The sequence below is a fragment of the Amaranthus tricolor genome, chromosome 8 (genome assembly GCF_026212465.1).
Source record: "Amaranthus tricolor cultivar Red isolate AtriRed21 chromosome 8, ASM2621246v1, whole genome shotgun sequence".
Taxonomy (NCBI): domain Eukaryota; kingdom Viridiplantae; phylum Streptophyta; class Magnoliopsida; order Caryophyllales; family Amaranthaceae; genus Amaranthus; species Amaranthus tricolor.
Window position 1 is genome coordinate 6,124,410 of NC_080054.1, and position 20,802 is coordinate 6,145,211.

Below are 20,802 nucleotides of genomic sequence, written 5' to 3' on the forward strand. Positions count from 1 at the left end.
TATTACACTAAAAATAAAAATCAATGACATTATGCAGCAAAAAAATTTGATCCCTCTATAATTTTCACATAATTGTCCATTGCCTTTGTTTTTTGTGTAGTGGAATAAGTATGCTTCCCCTTCATTCCTTTCACATCCTATTGTCTTATAAATAATGTTAAAAAGGTCTGTTAACTACAAAATTCTTTTTTTGCCTAAACAACATTACACCTCAATAAGAATATTATTTGGGCATACTGCATTAGCTTTTCCCATTCTCCTGAGAACCTATTTCACCTTTTTTATGGTTATCTCCTTGTAAGGACCGTATTCTATTTTATTTCTCTATATATTCATTTAGTAAATGATGTATGTTTCTCCATGCAACTAAAAATTTACCATCTTTATAATTAGAAGAAAATAATTGCAAATTAAAACTTCATAACCGTTCAAATGATCAAATCACTACAATCACGAAAGGTTACTGGGCCGGCCGTTAGGTCCAAAGTTGTATGCTATTGCCTACTTCTTAGTTGTTGGTGGAACACGTTCAATAAGCTAGAACAATATATAGCAGATTGTCTTTCTTGTCAATTTAATCAACTCATAGAAGTGACATAAGGTCGTATTTAATATCTATGATTTGAAATCAAAATTTTTTTCAAAGAAAATTTTCTTGTGAATCTTCCTTTAGTTCGATGCCACAAAAACAACATAGATTGACATCAATAAGGAAACCTTGCTAGGTACAAATTCAAGCACATAATCCTTTCATTACCCTTATTGTTTCTTTATTACTAAAGGTAGATAAATATAGGGAAATTATCAATAGTATCCCTGTATTTTTGCACTTTATTATTGGTACCCCTATGTTTTTTCGATTATCAATGGTGCCCCCAACATTTAATGCTATTTATAACTGTGACATTAATGATGATTTTGCTGTTATTTATTCATTTATTTTGAAATTTAGCTAAACATAGTTACTTTTTCTTCCCTTATAAACCAACCCACTATCTTTCTTTTCTGTTTTTGGAACCTTTCTTCTTCTTCCCTTTTGATTTTGTTCTTCCTCTCCATCCTAGACTTCCTCTTCAAGGTACTCCTTTGCATCCTCAAGAAAGAGCAAAACAAAAGAACAAACACCATTAAAAGTCCCACATCTTTTATATGCATCTTTTGCAACTTCACCATCCCAAACACAATAATTCCTTCTCATTTCATCGATAAACCCGCAACCTCGACTCTTCAACTAACAACAATAACAAAAAAAAAAAAAAATACCCTCCTCCGAAAGGGACTTAGAAATGTTTGAGAAATTGCAACTAAATTTCACCTTAAACGCAGAAGTAAAAACATATTCAATTCAATTCTCACTAGAAATTCCTAAAATTTAGCACCTTTAAGCATAATTGATTGGTTTGAAACTAACCCACAAAACTTAAATTAAAAAAATTAAACTTTGAGCAAACTCCTAGTTAAATATATGTAGAAATTGCTTCTAGATGAAGAAAAACCCACAAATTGAAAAGAACCCAAATGAGAAAAATTGATATTAAACGCAGCATTAGTGTAATAATTAAACACCAAAATGAAAAGAACCCAAATAATTGAACACCATTAGTGTAATAATTGAAAAGCACCCAAATGAGAAAAATTGATATTGAAAAGAACCCAAATGAGAAAATTTGATACTGAACACCTAGCTGATTACAAGGAAGATTATATTCAATGCACCATTAGTGTAATAATTGGAGCTTTAGCAATGAAAGAAGAATAACAGGTCCTTGATGATGAAAGCAACCAGATATGGTCAACCAATGTGACCATGATTTGATTTTAAAAGAATTTAACGGCAAGATAACAGCAACGTCATTAATGTCACGGTTGTAATTAACATTAAATGCTTGGGGTACCATTTAATCGAAAAAACACAAGGATATCAATAATAAAGTGCAAAAACATAGGGATACCATTGATAATTTCCCATAAATATTTTGTAATGCACAAAAATAAAAGCTAATCACAAAGCACAAATAGAACAATTTGATTGTATACTAGCTTTGATTTTATACCAACAAGTCATAATAAATAGTATATAAAATTTCACATAAACAGCTTATCCCTACACGACCAAAAATAGAGATGCAACAATCCGAACTTAATGTTGTCCTTTTTCACAACAACATCCTTCAATCTTGAAAAAAAAAAGAGGGGGAATGCTGTAGTAAGTAAAACTTTCAACTAACCAACTTCAACTTACATCTTGCGAACCGGTTTCTACGTTCATATTAGCAAATAAAATGTAAAACACGACAGATGTCGTACTTTACACAAAGCCTTGCAAACACTAAGTCGATTATCCATTCGATAATACACCATTGATTTCAATTGTCCACCTCAGTTTTCTTCTTTCTTCCCAGATTTGATCTTTTTCTCGTCATTGTTTTCTTGGGTGTTTGTTTTCTCTTCTTGTTTCTCTTTTTCTTCATCGTCGTCGTTGTCATAATACTCGTCTTCATCGTAGTAGTACTCTTCATCATCATCATAGTAAGGATCATCATCGAAGTATTCTTCACTCTCTTCACCATCGGTGTTTCCGTTGGGCAGTAATCCTCTGGCCTGACCCATCAAACGCTCTTGAATTCTGTCCCTAATAGCTGTTCCCTGATATAATCAATAATGTACGCGTTACTATAATTGCAGATTTTTTTCCCTAGACGAAGTTCTTAAGTTACATGTGAAACTACCATTTTATGGCATCCTTCTTCAAACATCTCGAGAAATCCAGCAACCCAGCGATCAGCATTTTCAACCCATTCATTACGATTCAAGCCAGCAGATTTGGCCACCGTTTGAATCTGCAAAACCCATGATGTTATTTATATTTTAAAGATTTCAAAGGACCTGTTTATAAATTATGCTTACTTCAATTCATCGATTAGTCATCCATTAATTATGAATGAGGAGACAGCTCAGGAATGAAATAACTTGGATGAAAAGCAAAGCTCAAAACCAAGGCCGAACAGGTGAATCGCATTGCATTGGTTGGGTCATTAAGGTTTATAAATGCACCGAACCGGCATTACCAACATCCTAAAGGTGCAAAAAAAAACCACATTATCCCGCTTCAAGGGATATTTTTTTTATTTTGGCTGATATTTGCAATACAAGTGCATCACACTCATTATTGCATCATTGTGTCCGTTCCCTCATTCTTGCACCATGATGGAAAAAAGGAAGCAAGTATAAGCACACAAAGCAAGTCCAGAGTCCAGACTAGAGGTATGCAAAATAGGGCCCGGTAAAACTTTTAATACAACATAATAAACCTAATTCGTTGTTGACTCAATTTCGAACTTTGCATTTCTGCGATGCAACTACAATTGTCAACAGAAGACACAAATGTGACCTAACCCGAAATTTTCCAACCTGAGCCCAAAAAACAAACTGCAAGGGCACCTCTAGTATAGACCTGTTCAAGGGCCAAGAAGAAGAATATAGGAATGCAGTATGGGAATCCATTACAGGCCGCAAAGCAACTAGCCAGTCAAATCTAAGAGGCGGGTAATGTGTTTTGTACAATCTGGTGGACCAAATGTTCCATCCACGGCCTGCCCACAAGTAGGATTTGTCCAGGCTATACTGGATTGTTCAAGAAAATAGGCGATTCTCTAAACTAATAAATCTGCTCCGTAATATTTTCATTCATCACAGCTCACATAGAGAATGCTACACATACAAATATTTGGTACGATAAGTGGAAATAGAATGGAAAGAGAATGCTTAAAGATGGATAATGGTATTGTTAAGTATTATTATCATTAATAATTTTGCAACAAAGTAAATGACTCACTTATGGCAAAGCAATGGAAACATTACCCACACAAACAAAACAAACATTAGGTAGTAGATTTGCTTATTTTATCCCATTTCCAACCCTTCAAAAAAGCCACCAAACACCCCCTAAATAATAATATATTAATGAAAACAAACCTAGTCTGCTCTAGAGTAATCAAAATACAGAAGATAAAAGAGTAAGCCGTCTTCTTTCTAGCCAGATCAAAAGCACAGTTATTAAAAACCCTCACAAATATTTTCCAACAGGAAATACTGAAACGGACAAAACCAGCGTTGCCCACATTGACTTCGAACTATTGGTACCCAAACCTTCACATATAAATTATCAAAAAAACCCGCGAAAGAGTAGCTTCAAACCATCAAATATTACGATGATCGTCCATCACCTACACTATGTTTGGATAAGGTTCTAGAAAGGAAAGGAAAGGAAGGGAAAGGGAAACAAAGGGGAGGGATTAGTGAGGAGAATTTTCCTAGTTTGGATAAGGAGGAAATTGAAGGGAAATGAAAGGAAAATAGAGTATTCAAAATTTTAAATAAATTAAATACTATCAATAATAATACACACACTATAGCTTAATATTTAACGAAAGATTCACAAAAAAGTGAATATGAACAATATTCTACTTAACAAGTTTATTTTCTTTCCAAATCTTTCCCCTCTTGGAAAGATTTGGTTATTAACAAATTAGGGACTCCATTTCCCTTCCTTCCAAATCCCTCCTTTTCTAAAATTGTTATCTAAACAAAGGAAACCATTTCCCTCCAAATCCCTCCATCCAAACATAATGCTAAAGAATCCTCTACCAAAGATTTTAGGCACTATTTATTGATAGAGATAGAAGAGGGTGATAATAGCTACACATACACCTACCCAATAATCTTTAAATGGTCAAGCAAAACTTGCTCAATCAACAGATTTCAATCAAAAGAAAACCATGAGACAGTTTCCACTCCCTACAAACACTAGCATTCCTAAACTCTCATTTATCAACACATACAAATGCAATTACCATCAAAACAGAGACAGGGGGAACTTCTTTTTGACAATGCTGTTTTATGCACATATTAATCATGAACTATCGTGTCTCAGACTACAAGGCCATATCACTAAATTAAACCCACTATAGTTGGAAATTTGAAATGATTCAGTTGAAGGCACCGACGTCCTCACAAGTTAGCATTGTCGTTTATTCAATATCAACTGTAAAAGAAAAGAGGAAAAAGAAGATATGAAAACATTCTTCAAGTGGTCAAGCTGTAAACTGCGAAATGCTTATCATAAGTCCCAACCTAAGCAATCACTATCACCACCACAGCACCACCATCCTCTACTTCCGCAGGGCTAACAAAATATCATGGGCCAAATCCACCTCATAGACATACCATTAGTGCTAGTTTCTTGTAGCAGATTCTCTATATTGCTCGGCTTCTTTATAATTGACAAGGACAGAATACGTCACATTAAACGAAGCTGATCAATTATCAACCAGGCATGATCAGAGATTTTCAAATAAGAGATATAAGGTGCTTCAGATCCTACCTATATCAGAACCGTGGTCAACTTAGGAGGTTTAAAGTGAAAAATATCGCCTAAATCACCGTATCACAACCATATTGTAAAGATTTTGAGCTAAACATGACGGAAAAATAGGTTAAGACAACCGCTAAACCATCCATATTAACCGATTGTTACCATAACCGTGCCCTATTCATTTCTACTTGGAAACAACTACATAATTTAAATAAGCTAGATTAGCTCTAATGTTCTTATTAGACACCACACACCACAAGACATACAATGGTTCACTATTATCCATTTCACAAACTATCAAAACAAGCATATTGCTATGTTTCTAAATAAGTGTCGTATCCACTTATGACTCATATGACATCTTCAAAGCATTTGTACTTTATTCTTCCAAAGTAGAAAAAATTTATTATTAACATATAAAAGATATATATGATCAAAATACCACTCTCAAGCTTTTACTAACACAAAACACTAGTCACAAGTCACAACTCATGTGAACTTCTATAAAACATACCAAAAGAAAGCCATACTTAGTGTAGCTTATTATTTCATGTGAAGTCCACAATTTCACTTGCAATTGAACTGTCACTGATGCCCCAAGAACATTTGTGCTCTTTCATACATCGTCAGTCACACCTTATGACCATACCTTCTCAAAACTACAAAGGAGAATTGTCAAACCGCATAAACATAAACATCAACTAGTCTATTACGTCCTACTATTCCAATGTCATTAAGTAGCTTCAACATAAGATCTCATCTAAGCGGAATGTATGTAACTTAGCTCCCATCTAGGTGGGGCTTGTAGGGATAGTATGTACGCTACCTTACCCTGGTTAGTGCTAATAAAGAGATAACTTTCGATTGGCCCTTGGCATAGTCTAGTGGCTGACTTATGAAAGATAAATCAAAAAGCTAAATTTTAAAGACAAATAAAAGAATAATAGTCGTACATTTTAGATTATATTGTGTTCAGATTATTATTGGACAAAAAATAAATGCTTGACTTTTAATTTCCGAGGACAGACATGATGTAGGATCACCTACATCTAGTTCTCCTGAGCTAGCCAAGATCAATATAATGATACATCAAATGGAAGACGCTTAAATTCAAGGTCCAAAACTGAAGTCCTTTAATTTCGTAGTCATAAACAAAGTTTTCTTTTTTGGTCGTATTATTATTTAAGTCTTTTATTTTGTTTCGAATATTTGAGTCTTTCTGTTTTCTTTTACAATAAAAAGTCTTAGAGATGATTAAGCCAGGTTTAGGATCAAGCTTAATCATGTCTCATGTTTAGTTAGTTGAGTTGTAATTTTCTTATAAGTCTAGTATTTACTTTTGGCTCAAATGGGTTCGAAATTTACAAAGCGTGCGAAGCAAGAATCAAAGCAAAACATTCAGCCATAAAATCAACAAAACAGTTGAAAATCATCAAGGATATATGAAGATTATTGCAGAACATTTGCAAATCAATTCAAATGAAGCCAATAACTTTATTTCCAAATATCCTCTAGATTTAAAAATATAGCTGTTGGAGACTTGCTTTTATCCACTAGATTTAAAAATATAGCTGTCGGGAGCTTGCTTTTGTGTAATATTCAGATTTTTCTTGCAAGTTCTAATCTTTGGTAGCTGAATTCTTTAGTATAAATAGGCTACTTGCTCTCTTATAATTCATTCACTTCCATTACATCTTTAATACAAACAACCTTTGAGCATTTCTTGTTCTTTCTTTGCAATTTAATTTTAACTTGGAGTAGTTGAAAGTAAGTTGAAGTTCCTTTGCTTTTCATTCTTTTGGCTAAAGATTGAATGTGTTCTTAGAAGCCCATAGCTTTAATTTCGTGGCGAATTCTGTATCGAAATTAAACCTTTGGTTCAGCCATTTTTAAGTTGTTCAATCAACATATCTTTCTTAATTTTCCTTGTTTCAAACCACAAAAATAACAAAACAATTCCATTACTATTTATTGAATTCGAAACTTCAAAATACAAACATGTGTTTATAGTTTGGTTCTTGTTTAATACATAGCCAACCTATATCATCTTGGTATCATAGCCAGGGCTACACTCCTAGCCTTAATTTCGTTCATTCACAAAGCATAACACCATGTCTCAAAGTGGTGAAGGAGAAACAAGTGATTTAAGCAGAATTGTTGAAGAGCAAAATGCCACCATTAAATATCTACAAGCCCAACTTAAAGAGTTTCTAGAACTAAAACGCACCCTAAGGGAAGGTGGGGATTATGAGTCTGAAAGTCCTTAAGGTAATAGGCAAACAAGCCGTGGAGATGATCTTAGAGTCGACATTCCAAAATTCGAAGGAAGATTAGATGGAGAAGAGTTCCTTGAAAATGGGTAAGAAAAACCATTGAAAGAGTATTTGATTACAAGAATACGGATGAAGAAAAGAAGGTAAAGATAGTAGCATTAAAATTGCGCAAATATGCTTCTACTTGGTGGGCTAGCAAATGTGCAAAACGAGAAAGAGAAGGGAAAGACAAGATTAGATCATGAGAAAAGATGAAGAAGCAAATGAAGGAGGATGATCATGAGATGCAAGAGAATTTCACCAAACTTCAACATCTACAACAAGATGGCAGGAGAGTCAAAGAATATGATCGAGAATTTGAAACCATGATCATGAGATGCGACCTTAAGGAGGATGATCACCAAACCTTGGTAAGATTTTTAAATGGTTTAGATTCAAAAATCAGAAACATTGTTGAATTACAACCTTATGATTGCCTTGATGATTTAATTAACCTTGCACACAAAGTGGATAAACAACAAAGAACTAAAATGAAGGAAACCTCACGTGTCACTTCAACAAGAACTACCAATTTCAATTACTACCAAAAGAACACTCCCCATTCCTATTCTAAAGCCCATTCACAAGATTCAAAAGCTTTGCAAAACAATAATTCAAAGCAGCCCCTAACCATGCCCAATACACCCAAACCAAACACCAATTCATTCACACCTAGGAGCTGTTTTAAGTGTCAAGGCCTAGGACATATTTCTTCCGAATGCCTAAACCGAAAAATGGTGAACTTGGTTGAATTTGATGATCATCAAGAGGACAACAAGGAGGATTTCTATGACAATGCTGAACTTGATGAGGAAATGATATATCCGGATGAAGGAGAATTATTGGTTATGCGAAGAGCTCTTAGTGGGGTAAAAGCCAAAGATCCAAACCCACAAAGGGAAGCAATATTCCACACAAATGTACGGTTAAAGGTAAGATTTGTTCGCTTATCATTGATGGAGGAAGTTGCACTAATGTCGCTTCCAAGACTATGGTGGACAAGCTTAATCTCACCGCCACTCCACACCCCGAGCCATACATGATTCAGTGGTTGAATCAAAACAAAGGTATTCCTGTAAACTCTCAAGTTTTGCTTTCATTTCCATTGGAAATAGTTATAAGGAGAGTCTTTTATGTGATGTTATACCTATGGATGCATGTCATGTTTTATTAGGTAAGACCTTGGCAATATGATAGAAAAGTTATGCATGATGGCTTTAAAAATACACATACTTTTGTTTTAAATAAGAAAAAGATCACGTTGGCTCCATATGCACCTGCCCATAATTCTAAATTACAAGCAACTTTAACAAATTTTCATTCTTTGATCCCTATACTTAAAAGTGAACAACATGAGTTTGTGGAACGAAAAGAATTGTTATTGCTAAATGATGAAACCGAATCTGTTTTGCATGATCACCCTATGATTGAACCTTTACTTGATGAATTTGCATATGTTTTTCCTAATGAAATACCAAATGGACTTCCACCTAAAAGGGATATACAACATAAAATTGATTTCATTTCCGGTTCCTCATTGCCTAACAAACCAGCCTATAGAATTAATCCTAAGGAAACCGAAGAAATTAGGTGACAAGTTGATGATTTGTTAGCTAAAGGTTTGATTAGAGAATCCATAAGTCCTTGTGTCGTTCCTACTTTACTTGTGCCTAAAAAGAAATTAGTAGAGCCATCAATAGAATCACTATCAAGTATAGATTTCCAATACCTAGACTTAATGATTGGTTAGATGATCTATATGGTTCTAAAGTTTTCTCTAAGATTGACCTTAGGAGTGGATATCACCAAGTTAGAATCCATGAGGGGGATGAGTGGAAAACCGCATTTAAGACTAAGGAAGGACTTTATGAATGGTTAGTTATGCCCTTTGGTTTATCTAATGCACCTTCTACCTTTATGAGACTTATGAACCAAACCTTGAAGCGTTTCTTAGGTCACTTTGTAGTGGTTTATTTTGATGATATTTTGGTGTATAGTCAAAGTGAAGATGAACATGTTGATCATTTACGTCATGTGTTTAGTGTGCTAGCTAAGGAGAAGTTATATGGTAACTTGGAGAAATGTCAATTCTTTTCGGAGTCAGTTAAGTTTCTTGGGTTTATTGTGTCAATTTAGGGGATAAAAGCGGATGAAAAGAAAGTTCAAGCTATTAGAGACTGGCCTATTCCTACCACCATTCACCAAGTTAGATCATTTCATGGTTTAGCTTCTTTTTATAGGGGGTTTGTCCCAAACTTTAGTTCAATCATGGCCCTTATCACCGAACTCACAAAACTTAAGACTTTTGAGTGGGATTCCAAAGCACAAGCAGCCTTTGACACCATCAAAAACAAACTTATATAGCTTTGCCTAATTTTGATGATATTTTTGAAGTAGAGTGTGATGCATCTGGGGCAGGTATTGGAGGTGTCCTTACTCAAAACAACAAACCCCTTGCTTACTTTAGTGAGAAGCTCAATGATGCTAAGAGGAAATACTCAACTTATGATAAGGAGTTTTATGCTATCATTAGATGTTTAGAGCATTGGAGACACTACTTGATTGCCAAAGAATTTGTGTTACATTCTGACCATGAGGCCTTAAAGTTCATTCAAAGCCAACACAAACTTCAATCTAGACATGCTAAGTGAGTCGAGTTCCTACAAACCTTTCATTTCACCATTAAACACAAAGCGGGTAAACTAAACACCGGAGCTGATGCTTTATCTAGGAGATACTTGCTTTTGAGTACTTTGAATACTAAGGTTGTTAGGATGGAATTGTTAAAAGAATGTTATATTGATGATGTTGATTTTGGAGAAATATTTGGAAAATGTCATAACAAACCTCAAGGACTTTTTTACATCTTTCAAGGATATCTCTTTCGAGGTAATTAATTATGTGTGCCTAGACATAGTGTTAGGGAGACCTTAATTAAGGAATATCATGAGGGAGGACTTGGAGGACATTTTGGGGAAGAAAATACCATAGCTTTAGTGAGTGAGACCTTTTATTGGCCCAAACTTGCTAAAGATGTCATTCATATTATTAAGAGGTGTGTGCAATGCCTAAAAGCCAAAGCCCACAAAACGTGTCAAGGTCTTTACCAACCTCTTCCTACACCACAAAACCCATGGGAAGATGTGAGCTTAGACTTCATAACCGGACTTCCTAGAACCTCTAACAATAAGGATTCCATTATGGTTGTTGTTGATAGGTTTTCTAAGATGGCCCATTTCATTGCTTGTAATACTACACATGATACCGTTAACATTGCTAATCTTTATTTTAAAGAAATAGCAAGACTACATGGGATAGCAAGAAGTATGGTAAGTGATAGAGATTCAAAGTTTTCTTAGTCATTTTTGGCTTACTTTGTGGAGAAAAATGGGAACAAAGCTTAACTTTAGTAGTTCTAGCCACCCCCAAACTGATGGTCAAACTAAAGTAACCAATAGGACTTAAGGAACCTTGTTGCGTGCTCTCATTACTAAGAATCCTAAACAATGGGAACAATTGCTACCACATGCTGAATTTGCTTATAATCGAGTTCCTAGCAAGACAACCGAGTTTTCTCCTTTCTTTATAGTTTATGGCCTTAATCCTTTAACCCCTATAGATCTTGTGCCTTTTCCTACACCTTTGAAGTTTAGTCATGATGCCGAGTCTAGAGTCAATGAGATTCAAATGGTGCATAAGCAAGTTGCTGAAACGATTGAGAAAATGAATGAGAAGGTTAAGGAAAGAGTGGATCAAATGAGAAAAGAAGTGATTTTTAAAGAAGGCAACTTAATATGGATTTACTTGAGAAAGGATAGGTTTCCCACATAAAGGAAATCAAAGTCAAGTGCTAGAATTGATGGACCGTTCGAAATTTTGGAAAAAGTAAATGATAATGCTTACAAACTAGAGCTACCTAGTAGCTATGGTGTGTCTTCCACTTTCAATGTTGCAGATTTGATTCCATTTCATGAGGAGGACATGTTACCAAGCTTGAGGTAAAGCTTTTCCAAAGAAGGGGAGGATGATGTAGGATCACCTACATCTAGTTCTCCTGAGCTAGCCAAGATCAATATAATGATACATCAAATGGAAGACGCTCAAATTCAAGGTCCAAAACTGAAGTCCTTTAATTTCGTAGTCATAAACTAAGTCTTCTTTTTTGGGTCGCATTATTATTTAAGTCTTTTATTTTATTTCGAATATTTGAGTCTTTCCGTTTTCTTTTACAATTAGAGATGATTAAGCCAGGTTTAGGATCAAACTTAATCATGTCTCATGTTTAGTTAGTTGAGTTGTAATTTTCTTATAAGTCTAGTATTTACTTTTGGCTCAAATGGGTTCGAAATTTACAAAGCGTGCGAAGCAAGAATCGAAGCAAAACATTCAGCCATAAAATCAACAAAATGGCTGAAAATCATCAAGGATATATGAAGATTGTTGAAGGACAATTGCAAATCAATTCAAATTAAGCCAATAACTTTATTTCCAAATATCCTCTAGATTTAAAAATATAGCTGTTGGAGACTTGCTTTTATCCACTAGATTTAAAAACATAGCTGTTGGGAGCTTGCTTTTGTGTAATATTCAGATTTTTCTTGCAAGTTCTAATCTTTGGTAGCTGAATTCTTTAGTATAAATAGGCTACTTGCTCTCTTGTAATTCATTCACTTCCATTACATCTTTAATATAAACAATCTTTGAGCATTTCTTGTTCTTTCTTTGCAATTTAATTTTAACTTGGAGTAGTTAAAAGTAAGTTGAAGTTCCTTTGCTTTTCATTCTTTTAGCTAAAGATTGAATGTGTTCTTAGGAGCCCATAGCTTTAATTTCGTGGTGAATTCTGTATCGAAATTAAACCTTTGGTTCAGCCATTTTTAAGTTGTTTAATCAACATATCTTTCTTAATTTTCCTTGTTTCAAACCACAAAAATCACAAAACAATTCCAGAAACTAATCAGCCTTATTTATTGAATTCGAAACTTCAAAATACAAACGTGTGTTTATAATTTGGTTCTTGTTTAATACATAGCCAACCTATATCAAGACAGCATATTCATATTTGGCACGTGCCCAATATAGACCACTAAAAAATACATTCATTGGATGACCTAGCTTAGTGCATCAATTCCTCCAGCTTAAGCATTGTCTACAAATGTGAAGGGAAGAAAATCAAAAGGCAAAAGGGAGTAATGTAAAAAGGTCCTCCAAATATGAAAACAAAAGTTACATAGGATGTCATGGGGAAAGGGAGAGCACCATCTAGAGCCTTGTCGACCATAGGATACAAGTATATAACGCAAAAAAATGGCCCCAAGGAGAAGTATTCCTCAACTAACGATCATGTAATTCTAGTTTAGGTACTACAATCTAATTGCATAAACAATAGATTATTTTCATTGGAACAAAAACTGCAGACATACTAGAATGAGCAAGAGAACCTAGATAAAGGTGATTGTTGAGCGTGAAATACAATTAACTGTTTCTCCTACCTTTTCTTGCTGCTCCTTAACTTTCTCATGCAGTTTCTTAAGCCTCATATTAACTCTTAACCGCTTCTCCTGTAACAAAAGAGTAATAAATTCATATGAATGAAGGATTACAGGACCTGCAACATAACCACTACATTTGTATCAGTAATTAAACAATGAAAAGTAACAAGTGTAAGAATCACACCTTCACATAGCTAAGATTTAGCTCCTTTCTTGTATATCCACGATCCAAGTTACGCATCACATATTGATTATAGTCCTTAACAATCCTCATAATGATGTCAGACGTAGATATCCCCTCTGTCCTTTGCGTTTCTTTAAACTTCCCAGCAGCTTTCACCTGTCACAAAGGGCTAAACTTAAGAAACAGACTTTAACAGCTATTGCTAGATAGGCGGTGAATCTCATGTAACAACTAATCTAAAAACTATTAAACTCACAAATTCATAGACATCGTTGCAAGATCCACTGGTATCAGCATAACTAAAGGAAATCATACAAAAGAGTTCGATGAGTTACAAGGTGATGCATCAAGATTTTAAAACTTAATGAATAGAGAAAAGAACAACTTAGCAATAAGATCAATCAAAATCAGACTATAGAAAGGGAAACCATCTGAGTAAAAGGAAGTTTCCATTGTTAGGTTCAAAAGCTCAAGTTACACTTACGGAAGAGCATCATGGGCCACAAAATCAATCTTATGCTTGTCCAAAAACTCTTGATTTATTACCCAAGGCGCATCGGGTATAACTTCATCAACCCATCTACATAAAATAATCATAACAGCTTGTAAATAAATACTCCATAAAACATAACACGTCTATCATAGATTCACAATTTTTATGATCAAAATAGGAAAAGAAACTCTTCGCAGTAAATGACTTTCCCAAAAAACACTAATCATTTGAGAGAGGGAAAGAAATCTTCCAATTATCATCTTCAAATCCAAATCCAACCTGTTCCCTATTTTTCAGCTTCATGCATCCCAACCATTCATCTACAAACTGTGACTTTAGATCAGAAAATATAACATATTGGGAAAATAATAGCCAAAGCCACCTCCCCCATACCCATACACCCAATTTTAAACTCTTCATGCACCCTAGTCCCCAGCTATTTTTCTGACGATTGTATCATGTTATTCCTACAGAAAAGGATCTGTTCTCGCCAACAAGTAACTAACTCATTCATAAATATAAATTTAGATCTCAATATTTAGTAAGATGCATAACAATCGCAAAGATAGGATAAGTAGAAGCAAATAATAAAAATCTTCACCAATCAAAATCAATAAATAATCCCAACTGGTAAGCACACTCCTTGTACATGGCATCAAAGCAAGAAAAAAGCATACTTGCAATGACGAAGAGATTCATATCGCTCAGCTTCATTCATAACAGTTTTCCCCTTGTACTTGTGGGTTATTTCATCACTGCAACATCCTACCAGCAAATATGTATTTGGAAATCTACATTGTATAACAACATATTCACATATAAATTAAAAAACACAATGAATTTATAAAATAAATAAATAAATAAATAAAAGCAAAATCTATGCTTCATTTCTAAACTAATAATTTTTGAAGGAATTATAAAATGCCCACAAAAATTACAATTAACAGCCAAAATTATTAATAAAGAAGAAAAACGAACAAACTCCACTTCATCAACCGCCAAAAATCACTGGAACAATAATAACCCATCATTGATATTGTATGAAAAATATGAATAAAATACTCAAAATATCTTATTTAACAATCAAGAATCTCATCTATCATAACCATAGTAACATTAGTACCAACATTGAGTACAAACAACGCAAAAAAAAAAAAGAAGAATAACCGATAAATGTTAATCGAAACCATTCTAAATCAGCTCAAGGAAGACTTAAAACAGACAGAGGGAGAATCGATAAACGCATGATTTTCTATACATCAAATTCTAAAATCACAGCACATTTCATGAATCATAAAATACCAAATAAAAGGACACTAACATTAGGCATGATTTATTAACGGCCAAAGCAAACAACGCATCATTTCATCATTCATAGTACAAAAAAGGTACATCAAATTAACAATCAAAAATCTCAACTATCATAACCATAGTAATATAAGTACCAACACAGAGTACAAACAATCATAAAAACAAAGCATAACCAACATTTTCAATCTGAAATCGTTCCAAATCTGTGTAAAGAAGACTATAAACAAGAATTTGATGAATGCATCATTGTCTATCAATCAAATTCTAAATGTCATCCTCAAACTTTAAAGATTCATCTACAAAGTTACCAAACAATTACAACACTTTTATGAATTATAAAACACCAATATGCACATTAACATAAAACATGATCTACAAACCGCCAAAAAATCAAACAAAAGAAGAACAACCCATGATTAATCATTCATAGTACAAAAAAAATAAAGCACATAAAATAACCTAGAATAACAGATTAACAAAGAAAGATCTCAACTTTCATCATAACAATTATTAAAAAAACCAAATCATAGAGTACCTACAATTAAATTATAAAAAAACCCAGAAAGGTTCAAATTCGCAATCAAAGATCTCAGCTATAGATTCATATTAGTAACAACACCAATCATACAGTACAAACAATTAAAAAAAAAAAGAAATACTCAATCGATAATCATTCAAAACCTGAATGCTTCTCAACAAAATCAAAATTGACAAATAAAAATCTCAACATTCATAAAAATATCAATAAAAAACTACCAATGATCAGAAAATCAAAGAAATTCCATAAAAAGTTAGAAGATTTAAAACATCGTACGATTTTTTTGCTTGTTCCAAAGATCGAGCATGCCCAAAGTGAAAGAGATCATAGATTCCATCAGCATAAACTCGAACAGGGCGGTCCGTAGGAGGGTCATTCATCTTATAATTTTTAGAATTTGACATTCTTTTTTGTTTTGATTAATTGTTTTATGCTCAAGAAAAATAACTTGAATTTGTATGTTGTCAAGTATTTCTGGTAATTTCCATTCTTTCTCTCATTTATTGATGTTTTCTTTCTCTTTGAGATTAAGAGAATATCCGGTGTATGTTTGTTTACTCCTCGTTTTTTTTATTTTATTTTCTCTTTTTTTTAACAATGTTGCGAGAGATCCTATGACCAATAATCTATCCGGTTCAATTATAATTAGTTTACAATACGAACAATAATTTGATCAATTTTAGGTTGATAAGGTCAAAATTAATTTATTTTAAAAGTTATAACTAATTATTTATAATTTATTACTTAAAGGTCAAAATTGATTAAAGTTTTAAGATTGTAACTTTGTAAGTAATCATTTTAATGTTTGAACTTGTTCAAAATCGTAAGTCATAATTGATCACTATACAGATGATGACTTATTCAACATTATAAGCTTTAAATTGATCACTGTAATGTTGTAATTAATCATTTTATAACTTCTTAGTTATCAAGTTAAATTTTTCTGCTTTATTGTTATAATTAATTACTTTAAAGTCTGAATTGATCAATTTAACAAAAAAAAATTGAAGACATTAAATAGAAATTGATCACTTTAATGTTGGAATTGATCCCTTTTTAGTCATAAGTGAAAATTTTATTTTACTTGATCCATTTAAGGTTTTCTGTAATTTGAAAGTGATCATTTTAATTTCAAATTAATATCTTTAAGGTTAAAATTGAATTTTTTAAAAAACTTTTTGAGTTTAGGTAAACCGGTTAGTACCCGTCTCCAAATAAAGTCGCCACTTACAAGTGTTTACGATATCATAATATGATTCATATTCAGAATTACTAGCGAGATACAGTTTCATTATGAAACCGTCTATGTGGGTCGGCCCAAAATCTTTTTTGAAAATATTTAAAATTAAATTTCAAATGCAGTTATGAAAGGATTAATCGTACACCTTTTCCACTTCGCTCTTTTTTTCTGACTTCCACAATTAACCACTTCTTTCCTTTTCCATTCTTTTTCCTTTCTTAAAACCTGCCATTTTCGTCCTTCCTCCATTTGCAAATCTCGTCGTGTCTTTCTCTTTCGAGATTATAGGTACATATCGATCTTTTACTAGGGTTTAATCTTCATCATTTTTTTTTTGATTTTGTTTTGTTATAGTTCTTTGAGGTTAACTAGTTTGTTTGAGTTTACATTTAGTTTTGTCTACTTATAATCAACTAATTAATAGTTTTTTTACCACTGTTAAATACTATTATAGATATTTGTAAATAGTTAGGGTTTGTACATGTTTTGAGATTATTTCTTCATTCATCCAAACAACTCTTAGTAAGTTGTTGGATCCAGGTTCTGTTACATATCCTATTCTTGTCAAAATCTTCTATTTTCAAAATCTTCTATTACATATTAATTCAATTAAAATCTAATTTCATTTATTACTTAGCTAAGAAGATGGATTATCAAAAATATAGAGAGAATTTTCATCTGAAAATTGGGATTTCTCTTTCCTCATCTTTTCCTCTTGATACTTCTTCAATTTCTCATCCCATTTTGCCTGTGATCCCAAATTATAATAGAAAAGGAATCAAATGAAGAATTTGACAAATCCTATCACAATTGAATGAAAAAGAGAGAAAAAGAAGAAGAAACCTTGTAACTAATTTCAACGCGGTGCATAACGTAGAATCCTAAAATACCTCCTGCGATTGTGCCTGCAATTATACGAACATAAGCCCATTTCTACGATCGCACGATTTTCATTTTTAAGATTGTGTACCAAACCAAATTAGATAAAAAATTTTATTCGGTTTGGTTTCATTGCTAAAATACCTTCTAACTTCTTATTATGAGGCTAAGAAACACATTAAAGACTTGGGCCTTGATTATATTATAAGATTGATGCTTGTGAAAATGATTGTATTTTTTATTAGAGCATGAAAAATTGATTGAGTGTCCCACTTGTGGTTTATCAAGGTGAAAACAAGAAAAGGAAGGCTCTTTTAAGGGGGTAAAGAAATCTAGAAAAGTTCTAAGATATTTTCTATTGAAGCCTAGACTATAAAGGTTGTATATGTGTAGAAAGACATTTAAAGACATGCGTTGGCACAAAAAAAGGGATGCTACTAAAATATTTTAAATTGATGATTCAGATATTTTACAAAGATGCCTCAGATAAGGAATACTATGGTGTTTCGAGAGACATATATCAAGTGCGTTATCCTGGAGAAAATCATGTATTTTTGTTCAAATGCAGTTGGGTTGATGTAGAAAACCTTGGTAGAGGGTATAAGGTAGATGAGCATGGTTTGATTAGTGTGAATAAGAATAGACTTTTGAAGTCGGATGATATGTATGTGCTAGAATCCCAAGTGGAGCAAGTATTTTACATAGAAGATGAACAGAATAAGAATTGGGAATTTGTTATAAAAGCACAACCAAGGGATTTGTATAATATGAGTGCTAGTGATCTAGATGAGGAAGATATAGATGTAGATGCCTTTCAACAAGTAGAGCTGGAAGCTAATATTGAAGCTGAATGTACTAATGGTGTACATACGGATAATTTCAAAGTTAGTTCGTCGTTGGTTACAAATATGTTTATGGATTATAAAGGAGAACAAGTAATGCAAATGGTAACACAAATATTGGAAGATGACAATTTCATTAATGATGGTGAAATTAAAGTCTTTGAGGAATCGAGTGAAGCTGAAGAAGAAGTTTGATTTTGATTCTTCTCCTTGATTATGTTATGTTGTACAATGTTTACATTCACTATTATCTTTCTTGTTATCTATATGAACAATTCGGCTACTTGTCAATATTTTCCTGCTCTATCTTGAAATATATTGTTTATTTTTTTCGCTCTATCTTGAAATATAGTGTTTATTGTTGAAGCTAACTTTTGTTTGATAATTTTGCTGAAATATCTGAATAGATAAAAGATGGTTGGCAGAGGAGGGGGAAAGAAAATATGTAGTCGAAGTATTGCCCTCGAAAAACTTCTAAGTGTGTTCAAGCTAGTTTGACGCAATTGTTTAGCAAGCAAAATGTAGTTGACCAATTCAATAATAGCACTAACCCACACATCAAAGATGAGATTGCTCATGCGGTTAGCAAAAGTAAGTTTTTTTTATTTCAATTCAACAAATTTAATTTTTTTGTTGAATTCACTTTGACTTTCATTGTCTTTACTCTTGTAGATTTGGAGAGGCAACGAACAACTTATAAAGCCCATATAAACAAAGTGAAGACTCAACTCTCTTAAATAATGATAAGAGGAGATTGAAGACTTAATTCTCTTGAATGATGATAATTCAAAACACATATTGATTAAACAAATAAATTAAGTAATTACATTTAATTGTTTAAGTAAGTTTAAAATCATATTTGATATACATTTGATTTATATATATTTAAGTTCAAAGTCGATGGAATATGCTTAAAGAACTTAAGTTTATCTTAGAGTTAATTTTTATAAGTCCTGAAATACGTTTCAAAGTCTTGAAGATAATTACGTGTACAATCAGGTTAGTTTCGTAATTATATTTGAAATATTTTAATAGGTCAATGTTCCTTGAAATTATATTTGAAATATTTTAATAGGTCAAGGTTCATTAAAATTAACATTGGATATTATTTAAAATTAAGTTTGAATATTTTATTACACGTTTTTGTTTTACGTTTAAATGTTTTACATTTGAACTTGAATTTAAATATGTGCTTAAATTAATTTGATGATTAAATATAGTACAAGGTACACATGTTTTGCTAATTATAGTACACGGCTATATTTGATTTGAATTAGTTGTTATGCAAGATTATAAAGTTTTCTATTAATAGGATAATATTTGAATTTATACTAAAAATAGAAAATGACGATTTGAATTAATGCTAATAATAGAAATTAATTTGAATGATTGATTAAACGTTGATATATCTGGTTTTTGCTTAGTTTTCATTATCTTGTATGAGTACTAACGTGGCAGCATAGCATTGGATATTAAAGACAAATTACAGCACACAATGACGAAATTATTTTAGCTGTCAATACACGTCAGATTGAAGTTAAGATCAAGATCTTGAAGACAGGCGCTGAATGACCAGGTCAACAGAAAATAACAGATAGGAGCCTTCTTGTTTTGCAAGATGTGTTGAGGCGTAACACTATATATATGAGGCTTCATTTCAGAACTAAGATGCACCACTTCTTACAACTTTCTCTCTTGACTTAAGATTTAGAAATTCTCTAAGAGTTGTAATTTGTAATTCGTAATTCTTAATTCTTAGTTCATCTAACTCTTACATTTGTAATAGGCTTATAAGAGTTTTAAAAAGAGTTAGATTAATTTTAATACGCCTAATCAAGAATACTTTTAAAAGTGTTCAACTTGTGAATCTCTATTGTGAGATTTGGGATTTTGCTTTTATTAAAGGGACTTGTAATACGGTTCTTCAAGGGGAAGAACGTGGTGTGAGGAGATAGTGAGATCTTCTTGTTTGTATTAAAGTCGGATTAATAAAAGGCGTTGAAATCCTACGGGTTGAAAAAGGACCTAAGATACCCATGAAAAAGGACGCTCAAGGAAATGATGTACTAAAGTCCGAATCCGAATATTCACAAACTGATTTGGAATGGGTTTCCAAAAACTATAGGGCAATGAATCA

General features: G+C 32.8%; 1 protein-coding gene across 1 annotated transcript; it reads right to left on the bottom strand.

The window, feature by feature from the left end:
• Positions 1-1,900: 1,900 nt before the first annotated feature.
• LOC130820200 (choline-phosphate cytidylyltransferase 2-like) lies at positions 1,901-16,285 on the bottom strand. The gene is made up of 8 exons (XM_057685475.1): positions 15,981-16,285; positions 14,533-14,646; positions 13,847-13,942; positions 13,619-13,661; positions 13,363-13,518; positions 13,179-13,247; positions 2,730-2,840; positions 1,901-2,646 (listed from the first exon to the last, which is right to left on the bottom strand). Exons 1-8 carry the CDS (start codon positions 16,106-16,108, stop codon positions 2,380-2,382), a joined length of 984 nt encoding a protein of 327 aa, XP_057541458.1. The 5' UTR covers positions 16,109-16,285; the 3' UTR covers positions 1,901-2,379.
• Positions 16,286-20,802: the final 4,517 nt, after the last annotated feature.

What these genes read in the sequence shown, in the direction of transcription:
- LOC130820200 (XM_057685475.1), bottom strand. Translation starts at nt 16,108, where the DNA reads ATGTCAAATTCTAAAAATTATAAGATGAATGACCCTCCTACGGACCGC. An exon ending in GTGGCCCATGATGCTCTTCC is followed by an intron (nt 13,662 to 13,846) that starts GTAAGTGTAACT and finishes GATTTCCTTTAG; the next exon opens with TTATGCTGATACCAGTGGAT. An exon ending in GCAACGATGTCTATGAATTT is followed by an intron (nt 13,519 to 13,618) that starts GTGAGTTTAATA and finishes CCTTTGTGACAG; the next exon opens with GTGAAAGCTGCTGGGAAGTT.